Raw genomic sequence first — 12785 nt, forward strand, 5'->3', positions numbered from 1 at the left:
CCTAGGTCAAATCTGGAGTGGCCCGCACTCATGGGTATAAAAACTGAGGCCCAGAGATGGGGCAGCTCCTTCGGGTCACAGAGCAGAGCTGGGATAAGAACCCAGACCTCTGATTCCTGCTTTTCTAAAAACTGGATTCAGATTCTGCAAAGGGGCTGGCCAGGGCTTCTGGAGGCCTAGTTCTAGGTTCTCCAGTTCTGTCTTCCTGGGAGATCTTGGGCAGGTCACAGTGACTTCCAGGTGCTCATATCCCCACCTGTGAAACTTCCTGCCCCAAGCCTCCCCAAAAGTGACATGGCTCTTCTGCAGAGCTGTTCTGTAGGCATGAGGACCATGGCCTCTGCCTGCCCTGCCCAATCTCAGGCCTTAGTGAGCCTGAGACCCCAGGGAGGGAGAAATGACAGATGCCCCTATCCTGTGCTCCTACTGCCCCTTGGTCATCTCTCAGTCCCTGGCTTCAGTCTGCTGTTGCGCTGAGTCTCTCCCACCAGATGCAAGCCCCTCAGTGACAAGGCTCCAGAGACCTGAACACTACCTGGGGCAGCACATTTGCTGTATTGAATAGAGGTGGTTTCTGGAGAGATCTGACACCATCAGACGTGGACCCATCTGTGAGATTCAGACATATCCATGCCTGGATACAGGCTCTTCCACTGGAGGCACATTCACTCATCACAAACATTTTCAGCTTATCTGTACATTACCCTATTTCATCCTCCTGGATCTTAGAAGTTGCACTATCTGCTTGTTCCTACTTTACAGATGAGGAAAGCAGGGTCCAGAAGGTGAAGGGATGAGCCTCAAGTCACAGCTAATCTGAGGTGGCCTGGGGACTGGAATACATTTCCTTTGGCTGTGCTCTTTTCTGTTCCTCACAGGAGCAAGTGGTGAAGAGTGAGTTCTATGCGCAGTGTAGAAGGGCTGTGAGTCCTGTCCCTGGGTTCATTTCTGTCAATGTTTCAGCATAAAACATTCTAGGAAAGGCCGGGCAAGGTGGCTCATGCCTGTAATCCCAGCACTTTTGGAGGCTGGGGCAGGTGGATCACCTGAGGTCAGGAGTTTGAGACCAGCCTGGCCAACATGGTGAAACCCCGTTTCTACTAAAAATACAAAAAAATTAGCCGGGTGTGGTGGCACATGCCTGTAATCCCAGCTACTTGAGAGGCTGAGGCAGGAGAATCGCTTGAACCCAGGAGGCAGAGGTTGCAGTGAGCTGACATAGTGCCATCACACTCCAGCCTGGGTGACGAGTGAAACTCCGTCTCAAAAAAAAAAAATTTTTTTTTTTTTTTTCAGGAAAATATTCCCAGACCAGAGCTCTCAGAAACAGACACAGAAAAAGTGTGTTTTTTGGCCTCTGGGACCAAGGGAAAATAGTCTAGGAACAAGATGCTCTTTGGCATTCATTTGGTTCTTGGCAGATCGAGCAGTAACAAGGCAAACACAGGAAGAGTCTAGGAGGAAACTTAAAAGTTGCAGGATTTGGGGATAAATTACAATCCTCCCCCTTCTAACCTAAAATTTCTGTAATTTAGTTATATTTCTGTCATGAAAAACAACTTCACAATGAACAAAATAAATGCGAAGATTCAGAGCAGCTGGATTTCATCCTAAGGCCACTGGGAGAGGGCTGGGCAGTCATTGGCCACAAAACCAAAAGCCGCGGCTGGGTTCTTCAGGCAGTGAGTGGATAGAGCAGCCTGGGATGCAGTTGCAATCTAGAGGATAAAGGTTTGTTTTGTCCCAGGTCCCAGCGGGAGAGTCCAGTGGCTTGTTTTCTTTTCAATTTCTTGCCATCCAAAGAAGTCTGTGTATTAGTAAGTCTGGTTTCAAATATTGTGACCTTTTTTGTGTGATGTTCTCTGTATCTAGAAACAACTCATCCAGGGCATGAGAGTTAGATAAGCTCTTGGAGATAACCTCATTCCATTCCTTTTTTTTTTTTTTTTTGGAGACAGAGTCTTGCTCTGTCACCCAGTCTGGAGTGCAGTGGCATGATCTTGGCTCACCGCAACCTCTGCCTCCTGGGTTCAAGCAATTCTCCTGCCTCAGTCTCCCGAGTAGCTGGGATTACAGGTACCCGCCACCACACCTGGCTAATTTTTGTATTTTTAGTAAGAGACGGGGTTTCATTATGTTGGTCAGGCTGGTCTCAAACTCCTGATCTCAGGTGATCCACCAGCCTTGGCCTCCCAAAGTGCTGGGATTACAGGCGTAAGCCACCGTGCCCAGCCATCATTCCATTCCTTTTACAATTGAGGATGTGGCAGCTAAGAGGGAAAGGTCTTCCATCAAGCAGTGGCAGGGCTAAGGCCAGATGATGCCCTCCCACTGGGTCTCTGGCTTGTGAATGTGGCTGGGGTGGTGGGTCAGAGAGGAAGGGGATCTAGGTGGTGTACTGAGAACCTGTGGCTTGATTGCATCATGCATCAAGTCAGTTCCTGTGATGAAGGAGACCAAAATTTAGCTATGACGCTGGGGTTAGGCAGTTAGCTGAGCTTTGCCCTTGGTCACAGACGGAACCTCCAGTACCGAAAGCAGCTTTCACTGGCAGGGAAGTCAGAAGACGGAAATGACATTTCGTGTCCTGACAGCCCTTCCCACATTTTTGGTAGAGCACTTCACACACATTCTTTCCCTTGGGCCTTATGACAACTCTGTGCGTTACTATGGGCCTGGAAGACTATCAAGGACCCTAGTTCTGGAGGGAAGGACACTGAGAAGAGGCAGGAGAGGTGGTGGTGAGAAAAGGCAGGAGAGGTGGTGGTGAGAAAAGGCAGGAGAGGTGGTGGTGAGAAGAGTTCGTGGTGACCAGCCTGTGGCACACTTTATATGGCCTTCCTGGAACCACAGTCTTATTCTCAGGTTCCAGATGAGGACACAGGCTCAGTCCCCATGGCTGTCAAGTGGCAGAGCCAGGATTTAACCCAGACCTCCTGGCTCCTAAGTCCATATGCAGTTGGTGGGAGTGTAAATGGATATAGTCCTTATAGGAAGCCAATTTGGCAAAATCTAACAAAATTAAATACATACCTTTTTGACCCTCAAATTCCACACTTAGGAATCTACCCAACATTTATACTGGAACATATTTTTTTTTTTTTTTTTTGAGACAGAGTTTCACTCTTGTTCCCCAGACTGGAGTGCAATGGCACAATCTCAGCTCACCGCAACCTCTGCCTCGCAGGTTCAAGCGATTCTCCCGCCTCAGCCTCCAGAGTAGCTGGGATTACAGGCATGAGCTACCATGCCCAGCCAATTTTGTATTTTCGGTAGAGACTGGGTTTCTCCATGTTGGTCAGGCTGGTCTCAAACTCCTGACCTCAAGTGATCCGCCCGCCTCGGCCTCCCAAAGTGCTGGGATTACAGGCATGAGCCACTGCGCCCGGCTGAACACATTTTTATGTAAACAAGCAGTGTGTACACTTAAGAGTCTTATGCACAGGATAATGTCTGGAAAAATGCTTACTGCATGTCCCCAGCTCCAGGAAAGAGGAGAGCTTGTGGGGCCCTTCCCCAAACAGGCTGTGTCCTGGTCCTCAGTGTGGCTGGCTGGAAGCCAGGGGGACTCAGCCTTTGACTAAGAATGCTCCATCCACCCCTGGGACCGAGAAAATCTCCTTTCACACAATTCATTACTCCTTAGGGTGGAGGTTTAGGAAAGGGGAGAGGCATCCAGAATGCCTGCTTCCTGGAAGCCAGTGGTCACATCCGGCAAGGGGACTTCAGTGACCTTCCTCTCACCCCTCCAGCAGCAGAATCAGAGCTCCCTCCTCAGCTGCCTCTATGCTATCTGCCCCTCCCTTCTAGCACATGTCCCACAGTACTGTCCTCACGTATTTCTTTTTTTTCCCATGGGAAAAGCAAAGACCGTAACCTATTTACTGCCATCTCTAGTACCCAGGATATTACACCTAGCACATGGGGGCTTCAGTGACTGTCTGTCTCATAGATGGATTAATTTACTTTCTCCTCTCTCTGTCTGTTAGCTGGTTTAAAGGAGGGCCCAGGAATGTTTTTATAAGAAGCATGGGCCTTTTGGAAAGGTCTGTTTACCCAAACCTTTCTATATTAAAACTTAGAAAACATAATTCCATTTTTTTTATTATTCAACATTTTATACATAATAAATACAAACTTTTTACAGCCACTGTAAAGAAAGCACATCTGCACAGAGGCTCCCTCCGAGCCCTGACCTGTGCACTGTGGTGCTGGATTCCATATCCTGGATGGAGGGGTTATTTTTTAAAAAGGAGGCATGTTTCACAACTTTGTTTTTTAAAATAAAATTAGCAGCTCTTCCAAAAAATATTTTAAAATACAACAAAAGATTTCAAATAACCCTTTGAGGTTGTGGAAAACCCAAATTCAAGGACAATTTGGCTAGCTAAAGACAGAATACAAGACTGGGTGGCAAGAACTGCTCTATTTAATAAGCATTTGAAGATTTTTAATATGTTAGCAAACTTTAAAATCTTAAAAAAAACCACCCTTTTAATTTCTTTTTTAAACTTAAGAATAAGTTTGATAAACACAAAAGACCTCAAATAGATCAACAGGTTAAGAAGTGTAAAAAACAACAACGAAAAAAACCCCAAATCATGGAGAAGATTCATCAATGGGTATTGTCACTGAAGTGATCAAAGAACTAAAAATTTCTTCAGTTATCACCTTACTTTTGGTCAAAAATCCCATGGGGACATTTGGCGAGCATTTCAAGTTTTTTAAGATTCTTAGGAGGGATGGAGTTTTCAAAGCATAATACAACTTGTAGATTAAATTCTGCAAATTTGATTTCTTAACCAAGGAAAAAAAAAAAAAAAACAAACCACAACCGGCGAACATCCCTTAGTCCCTAGGTATTGTGCTCCCTACCTTCTACAGGAGCGGACAGCGGACAGTCAGCACCTGACGTGGGGGCACCTGCTGCTGCAGGCTTGCTGGCCTGCAGAGAAGGCCACTCCTGGCTTTCCCTGTGACACACAGAAGACACTTGTCTTTTCCTGGTCAATCTGTACTTGTGCAGGGTGCGCAATCCTTCAGTCCTTTCTCATAGAAAGCTGGTTTCCTCCACGAGCCACCAGGTTCTTCCTTCCACGGAAATGTCAGGGTAGTGGGACCTGGAAGCTGCATTTTCCACCATAGCAGTTGGTCTGGACCAGCCACAGCCTGGCTGTCTGGGCCGGTCTGCTGGCTTGGGAATAAAATAATGCCGGGGCGTCCCCAGTAGAGAAGCTCAACAATGCAGGTATGTGTCCTCAACTTATCTAGACATTTGGATTCTAAGGATACTGGTAAGAAGAGTATATGCTGTAAAAATTAAGATGAAAAATACCCAAATACAAAAGAACATTATATTGGCTAATTTCAGATCAGGAAGTTCCATTTCTGCTTTAGCCACAGCCTCCTTTCTATTAGTCTATGTGATGAACAAGATGTGGCTACTAGTTCAGCCCCTCCATATTAGCTCTGCTAATTCTAAATGAATGGCACAGATATTAATACGAAGGACACTGTTATTTTAAGTCTGTTAGTTGTGGAAGAGATGTGCGTTAATGCAATTGGTGCTAAATTCAGGGCAGTCCAATTTTTCCCAATAAGGTTTCACTTTCTCAGTCTGGGGACTAACCTTGGGGAGGAGCCAGCCTCTCCTGAAATCCCTCCTTCTGTTTCCTTATGTAGCCAACATGATCTGATTAATTCTCAATCAGATGAGCAAAAGCCACTTGAAGAAAGATGAGAATCTTTGCCACATCCTTGTGGTCACAGTAATATACTGTACGAGTGCACATGATCAGTAATTTAGGGACTGTGCCCTGGAATGAGGCCTGGTCTTGAGTCTCATATAAAAACAGACCACTGTTAGGCATGAGGGCTGCCCCCCTCTTTGCTCCTAGGGTCCGCTAGGATTTGTGCTATGGTAGGAGAAATGACATAGAAAATGACAACAAAAAAAAAAGGCACGAAATATTCAAAACGTGGGAGGAGTCTACCAGGCCACCCAGTCACACATAATCCTCCTTGTTTTTTGCTCTGTTCAAGAGTCATCATCATGCAAAGGTGCCTAAAAAACAAGACTGGCCAAACTCCAAGCCTGGCCTTGATTGTAGCAGTAATGGATGGGCAAGCCCATCATCACACCAGTGTGATTTCCACATCTTCAATCTTCTCTGCTGGCCTTCGGTGATTCTGTGTAGGTGGAGGGGGAGCTGCCCGGACCTGAGCAGGAAACAATTACGTAGTTTGTCAGTCAGTTCCTGACTCAGTATCTGAAGCATCCCCAAAACCTAATCACTCATCTGTCCAAGGACATGGGCACCCTAGGGGTCTCAGAAATGTTGTGAGCACGTGCTTTCAACCTAATCTTCACTATTTCCTACACTGAGAAGCAGTTGAAGCCCACAAATCAGCTTCTTGCCTAGGCTAAAAACCTCATGGGCACAAGTCCCATGACTAAGATCCTAGCACATCCTCCAAAGCAAAGGTCTGGCTGGAAGCAAGGGAGAGCAATGCTTAGAGAAATGAAACATTTCAGTGTGTCTTGGGAAAAGAGTTACAAAAGAGAAGGCTAGAAAGGTAGGCTAGGGTTAAGTTGTGAAGGGCCTTGTTAAACCATGTTTAAACATCTGCTTTAAGAAGAAAAAAATAAATCTGTGCTTTATTCTGTAGGCAAAAGGGGAATTTTTGGTGGATTTTAAGCAATATCAGATCTGCGAAAAGATGACTCAGGTAACAATTGGAGAAAGGATCATAGGCAAGCAAGAGTCCAAGTAAGAAGGCAACTTAGGAGACTTTTGTAATCCTCTGAATGAGAGTTGACAATAGCCCAAACAAGGGTACTGGCAGTAGGGGAAGTAGAGAAGTGGAAAGATTTGCGAGCTCTCTGCAAGGTATACCTGGCAGGATTTGGGAATGACTGTGGGAGGCAGGGGCAGGAGGTATTAAGAATGATGCCAGAACACCAGTAGGATGGGGGTTCCATTTACCAAGATAGGCAATATGGGAGAAGGAACATGTCTGGAAGGGAACATAACTCATTTTTGCTGAGTTTTGGGGATCTGGGACATATAAACTGAGATATCCACACATCTGAAGCTCAAGAGAAGAGATCGGATTGGCAGTTATAAATCTGAGACTTGCTGGCATATAAATGGTTATCGTAGCTGTGGAAGTAGATGAGGTCATTCGGCAAGAGTGCGTTCAACAACTTCAAGAGAAGCAGCCCAGTGACAGAACCATGAGAATTATCAGCAGAGACAGGTGGCAGCAAGGCTGCAAAGGTCCACAGAAAGGTAGGACCAGAGAGGAAGAAAGCAAATGAGGCAAATGTAGAGAAGCACATCAGCCCACTGCTCTCTCTTCCCACTCTTACCCACCAGTCCATCTTGCCACCACTTCTTTCTTGGATGCTGCTCCAGCCTCCTAATCGCTCCCTATATCCTTTCTGCCACCCTCTATCCATCCGCCTCTTAGCTGCCATAGCGATGCTTTAAAAATGCACCAGCCACAACACTGTCCAGCTTACCACTTTACAATGGCTTCCTGTCTCATTTGGGATAAAGACTCAAGTCCTTAAGAAGGCACTCAATACATATTTGCTGAATGAATGAAGCCAAAGGAAGCCAGTGGTAAAGGAATGGTATCAAAAGCTAATAGAGGTCAAGGAAAATAAAATTGCAAAGTATCCGACTGGATTACCGTGCAAGTTATGACCTTGGAGTACAGTGGTGGGTGGAATGCAGATGGCAGTAGAGTGAAGGGTGAGGAGAGGTAACTTTGCAATAATATATTCACCCGAAGAATAAACGCTCTTTAAGGCCATGAAGTTAGCTTATTATTTCATCTTGGTATTCCTCAAAGAGGCAAATAGAGGCCTGGAAAATTAAATGCTTACTGAAAAAAGTGTTTCACAATTAGCCCGCTTTAATGCTCATAAAGTTTGTTCTAATCTAAATCACTTTCATAGCCATCATCTTGCAATCTCACTGTGGCTCAGTGAAAAAAGTTCCAGTGTAGATTAAATGTCCCGAGATGAGTTGATTTCTATGGCCTTCCTTTTCAATAGCTCTTTTTACCTTCCCAAACCCAGTTCATCCTTGTTTGGCATAGTCAGTAACAACACAGGGGCCACGGGGAAACATTAATTCCTTACTTTCAATTTGGAAGAACTATGCATTCGATAATCCTGCAAGATCAGAGACTTACAGGTCGCAGTTTGCCATATGAGGTCTCAGGAGTATGCCTTGATGCCTGTGAGAATCCTGGTGACTCAGCATGAAGGCTTTTTTCTAAGGGAGAAAACCAAAGAAGCTCATTTTACTTGAGTTGTTGAGCAATAATGCTGATGCAAGGCTGGCATGGTGGCTTGAGCCTGTAATCCCAGCACTTTGGGATACTGAGGCAGGAGGATTACTTGAGGCCAGAAGTTCAAGGCTGCAGTGAGCTATGATCCCACCACTGCACTCCAGCCTGGGTGACAGAATAATACCCTTTGTCCAGAAAAAATACAAAAATTAGCTGTGTGTGGTGGTGCATGCCTGTATTCCTAGCTACTAGGGAGGCTGAGGCAGGAGGATCACTTGAGCCCAGGAGTTGGTTGCTATGAGCCGTGATCATGCCACTGAACTCCAGCCTGGGTGTCCAGCCCAGGTGACAGAGTGAGACTCTGCCTCCAAAAAAAAAAAAAAAAAAAAAAAAAAAGCAAATGCAGTTTTTTTCGCCCTTCAGGCGAATATGCAGGTTTCTGAAGTGAAAATGCATTTAGACCCATGCCCAGGAGAACCCTTACCGTTTGCTGAAGGAGACCGGGGAAAGTACAGGGAGCTCCTCTTATCTGGGCTGGGGTAGGGGCTGCTGGGAGGCTGGTCGTACAACGGCAGTGGAGGCAGGGAGGCGTGTGGCTTGGGGGAAGGAGAGATCTGCAGCAAAGGGAAGCGAGGTTACCCGGTGCTCCCCTCCAGGAAGGAGAGCCTGGCTGCTTCTCTGACTGCTCTGTACTCATCCCTTTTCTCTGAAGCTAAGCTGATTGTTGAAACTTGTCAACCTCATTAGAGGCAACTGAGCATTAAATAACCACCTCAAGCTCCAATTTTGCATTGCACTTCACTTTTTCCTCTTACAGATCCCATCACATTACTGATTTTAGTTTATCTTAAACAGTTATCAAGTGAAGCTACTCTCTAGGGTTCTATTGAAAATGTACCAAATTAGTCAATTCAGTAAACTTAGCAAAGAACAACAACAACAAAAGGAACAAGTTGGATTTTTTGGGGTGAAGATAAAATACTTTGCTGAATTTCTGACTTCCCCAGGTTTTGTGCATGTTAGGCTAAGGGGGTCACAATCACCATGCAAACAAGATCGGCAAACACGTTCCTTCTTCCTCTACCTGTCTGGCCTGCAGTGATAGATCCCTGAGGGGACAAACTAAACTCTGACTGAATTAGAGGTTCCTTTAAAGGCTGTTTCCCTCTGATGAACTAAGTCTAGGGTCACTTGAGTGGGGATTGGGGGCTCTGGCAGGCTCATTAATTCTCTGAAATAGACTGGCAGGACCTGGACTAGGCAAGGAGGCTCTGACAGTGAGGGAGAGAGAGAGCCAGCTAAGAGTTTTACTACGTAAATTAACCACAGAGCAACGCCTTCCCTCTTCGGTTTGTTTCTTTCTCTCCACCAAAACGATCTTTGGTATGTCACATATAATTTGGCATTTTGGTTAACCAATTCAAGGAAGAGAGAGAATGTGGGAAGATGGAGGTGTGGGAGGATGGCCATATTCCACAAGGGACTGACTGACAAGTCTCTGGTTTCCCAAATTGAGTTGTGCAGACACTGGCAACCAAGGACCGGTGAGGGTAAGGCAGAGACTGCAGCCCACTTTTGTGTGGATCCACAGACCCTTTGGGAGCAATTTTCTTTAAACATCTTTTAATTCAACTGTCTCCCCTCTCAGGTACCTGAATCTCTCTCATCCATGGAGTGTCACCATTTTCTGAGGCTGAAAGTTCTTCCACTAGCACCGATGGGAAAACTCCAATACGCCCATTGAATTCCCCTTCCCAGAAGCCATCGTCATCTTGGTTTTCTTTGTTCAAGATACGGATTATTGCTCCCTCAGGAAAAGATAACTCATCATCTGTCTGGCCCTCATAATCATAAAGTGCTTTCACAAAACATACTAGGGAGCAAGAGAAAAACAAATCTGGTAAGATAATTAACAGCCGGTTGCTTTTGCAACCACCCCTATGCTCACATGACAACTAAAAGAGCATCATACAGAATAGGATTAAAGTTGTAATTTTTTTACTCACTGATGAATGATTAACTTTAGGGTTCTACTGTGCAGGACAAACGTGACCATATAAAGAAAAGCATATTATAGGACAGGAGGAAAGTTGTGCTTTTTATCCTACTGAAGGCTTACTCCAGGGCAATACAGTTTAGGTCAAACGTGACCAAATAAAGAGTGCCTTGTTTCAGTCTTTACCACTGGCATCTCCATTGAGGCTGCCTGAAACGAGTTCTGCTTCCGTGGAATTGCTGGACGTGTGTGACCGACTGTCCAAAGCGGCCAGGGACTGCAGCATGCTCAGGAGGCTGTTCGAGGTGGGAAACTGTAGGTACTTTTCTGGCACATAACCCACTTGGCCAACTTTATTTCGAGCCTGGGTAAAAGACATGTGACAAAACAAGTTTACACACACAATTTAGACAGGGCACAACAAAGACCAAAACAAACTCCTAAAAATGTCACAAGAAAGGGCGATATGAGCAAAGGAATATACCTTTACCCAGTCTTCCATATCTCCATCTTCAATCACTTCTAACACCTCATGTTCCTCAATGGTCAACTCATCTGGTTGAGAAGCCTGCAATGTAGGATGGTCATGGACAAAATTAAAAAGGTTAGATAAGGAGCAGATGTGAGCTGATCATGACAAAAACTGGGGATCAAAATATTGAAATGATTTTGAGAAACATGTTGAACATAAAAATTTAAATGCTGTAAAACTTCCATAATGAGGTGAAGTTTTACTTTAAAAAACTAAACAGAATAAAACCATAACAAAAACTCAAGAAACTGAATCCTCAAGAGGCAATGATGTTCAATGAACAGAACATGCAAGCCTGGGCAACATAGCGAGATCCCCATCTCTACCAATAAATAAATAAATAAATAAGTAAATAAATAAATAAAATTAGTCAGGCATGGTGGAACATGCCTGTAGTCCCAACTACTTGGGAGGCTGAGGTGGGAGGATCGCTTGAGCCTGGGAGGTTGAGGCTGCAGTGAGCCATGAGTGAGCCACTGCACTCCAGCCTGGGCAACAGAGCGAGACCCTGTCTCTAAAAAAACAAACAAACAAAAAAAGAGAGCACTTCCTGGAAGCAGAGGACCTGGGTTCCAACTCCAGCTTCTGTATCAAGTTATTCAACTTGATGCCTCCATTTCTTTGAAATGACAATCCTGCCATTTTCTGGAGGATGTGAGTCAATGTGGGATGAATAAGCACAGAACTGTGATGATTTGGGAAGCAAAGGCAAAGGAGAAGGCACTGAATTGGAACTGCTACCAGAGGGCTCCCATGGACAAGCATGCAGTGAAAATGCAAAGAACTATGTACGTGAATTTGATGATAGTGGGTGCAGTGCCTAGGATTGATCTGGAATCACTGTAAAGCAGTGGCCAAAAGAAGAAAATTGTAGGAAAGGAAATGATTGAGATCAGTCATGGTTTGGATTTCTTATGCTCCAACTTAACTGTGTGGAGACTGAGCTGATCCATTTGCGTGCTACTGTACAAGCTGCTAACCATAATGGTTTTATTATCCCTGACAGCAGCAGTCCACCAGCAGCAGCCACCCACATGTTGCCCTTGAGACTGCCAAATCTGTAAACGCTCTGAGGCTCCACAGAGGGGCTGGAAAGTCCGTGTGGCTTTGCTTCCTAACAGTCTTGCCTGTCATGTGTAATAGACAGGGGCCTGCTGGCTTCTGGCTCTCTAGAAAACAGTCTTAAAAGCTTTCCCCAAGTCCCAAGATGGGTTAAAACCATCACCTAAAACCATAAAGTTTTTAAAATCTCACAATCTCAAAATGTAAAATTAACTCCAAGTTACACAAACAAAAATAAGGCAAAAAAGGGGTCATTTTTCAAGATCAATTTCCCATTTTATGACCATTAAAACATTTCATCAAAATCCAGATTCTGGATGTTGCCATAGCTCCCTGAGACAGAAAAATAATATTGACGAAAAAACCCCACTCATTTACCCTTGATAGCTTTTCCAATGGAATTCCTTCACTACTCTGAAACCACACTATGCCTTGAATATGCCAGCAAAAGGCATTTTTGTAATAAAAATGTTTTTCATGGCAAGACCTAAAAAGTATCAACACGACCAGACGTTAATGTATGTGACAGCAAACCAGGGAGGTAGTACACTTTTAAATAAACTGCTGCCCTTATAAAAAGCTATGGAGAGGCTGAGTGAGGTGGCTCACGTCTGTAATCCCAGCACTTTGGGAGGCCAAGGTGGGTGGATCACTTGAGGCCAGCAGTTTGAGACCGGCCTGGGCAACATGGCGAAACCCTGTCTCTATGAAAAATACAAAAAATTGGTGGGTGTGGTGGCACGTGCCTGTAATCCCAGCTAGCGCCTGTAATCCCAGCTACTTGGGAGGCTGAGGTGGGAAGATCACTTGAATCAGGGAGGCAGAGGTTGCAGGGAGGCAGAGGTTGCAGTGAGCCGAGATCACACCACTGCACTCCAGCCTGGGTGACAG

At 45.2% G+C, this 12785-nt stretch overlaps 2 protein-coding genes across 12 annotated transcripts in view; one reads left to right on the forward strand and one right to left on the reverse strand.

The window, feature by feature from the left end:
- ATG16L2 (autophagy related 16 like 2) overlaps window positions 1-10485 on the forward strand; it is a 30812-nt gene extending 20327 nt beyond the window's left edge. For both annotated transcript variants that reach the window (XM_008968620.4, XM_008968623.5), the window contains one exon: window positions 9953-10485. In XM_008968620.4, coding sequence (XP_008966868.1) covers window positions 9953-9995 — 43 coding nt within the window. In that variant the 3' untranslated portion in view covers window positions 9996-10485. The remainder of the gene's footprint in view (window positions 1-9952) is intronic.
- FCHSD2 (FCH and double SH3 domains 2) overlaps window positions 4087-12785 on the reverse strand; it is a 303655-nt gene continuing 294956 nt past the window's right edge. For all 10 annotated transcript variants that reach the window (XM_034933324.3, XM_063608661.1, XM_055093757.2 and 7 more), the window contains 6 exons: window positions 10785-10868; window positions 10487-10664; window positions 9957-10177; window positions 8789-8918; window positions 8206-8288; window positions 4087-6219 (listed from right to left, as the gene is read on the reverse strand). In XM_034933324.3, coding sequence (XP_034789215.1) covers window positions 6136-6219; window positions 8206-8288; window positions 8789-8918; window positions 9957-10177; window positions 10487-10664; window positions 10785-10868 — 780 coding nt within the window. In that variant the 3' untranslated portion in view covers window positions 4087-6135. The remainder of the gene's footprint in view (window positions 6220-8205; window positions 8289-8788; window positions 8919-9956; window positions 10178-10486; window positions 10665-10784; window positions 10869-12785) is intronic.

Source organism: Pan paniscus, chromosome 9 (assembly GCF_029289425.2).
Source record: "Pan paniscus chromosome 9, NHGRI_mPanPan1-v2.0_pri, whole genome shotgun sequence".
NCBI lineage: Eukaryota > Metazoa > Chordata > Mammalia > Primates > Hominidae > Pan > Pan paniscus.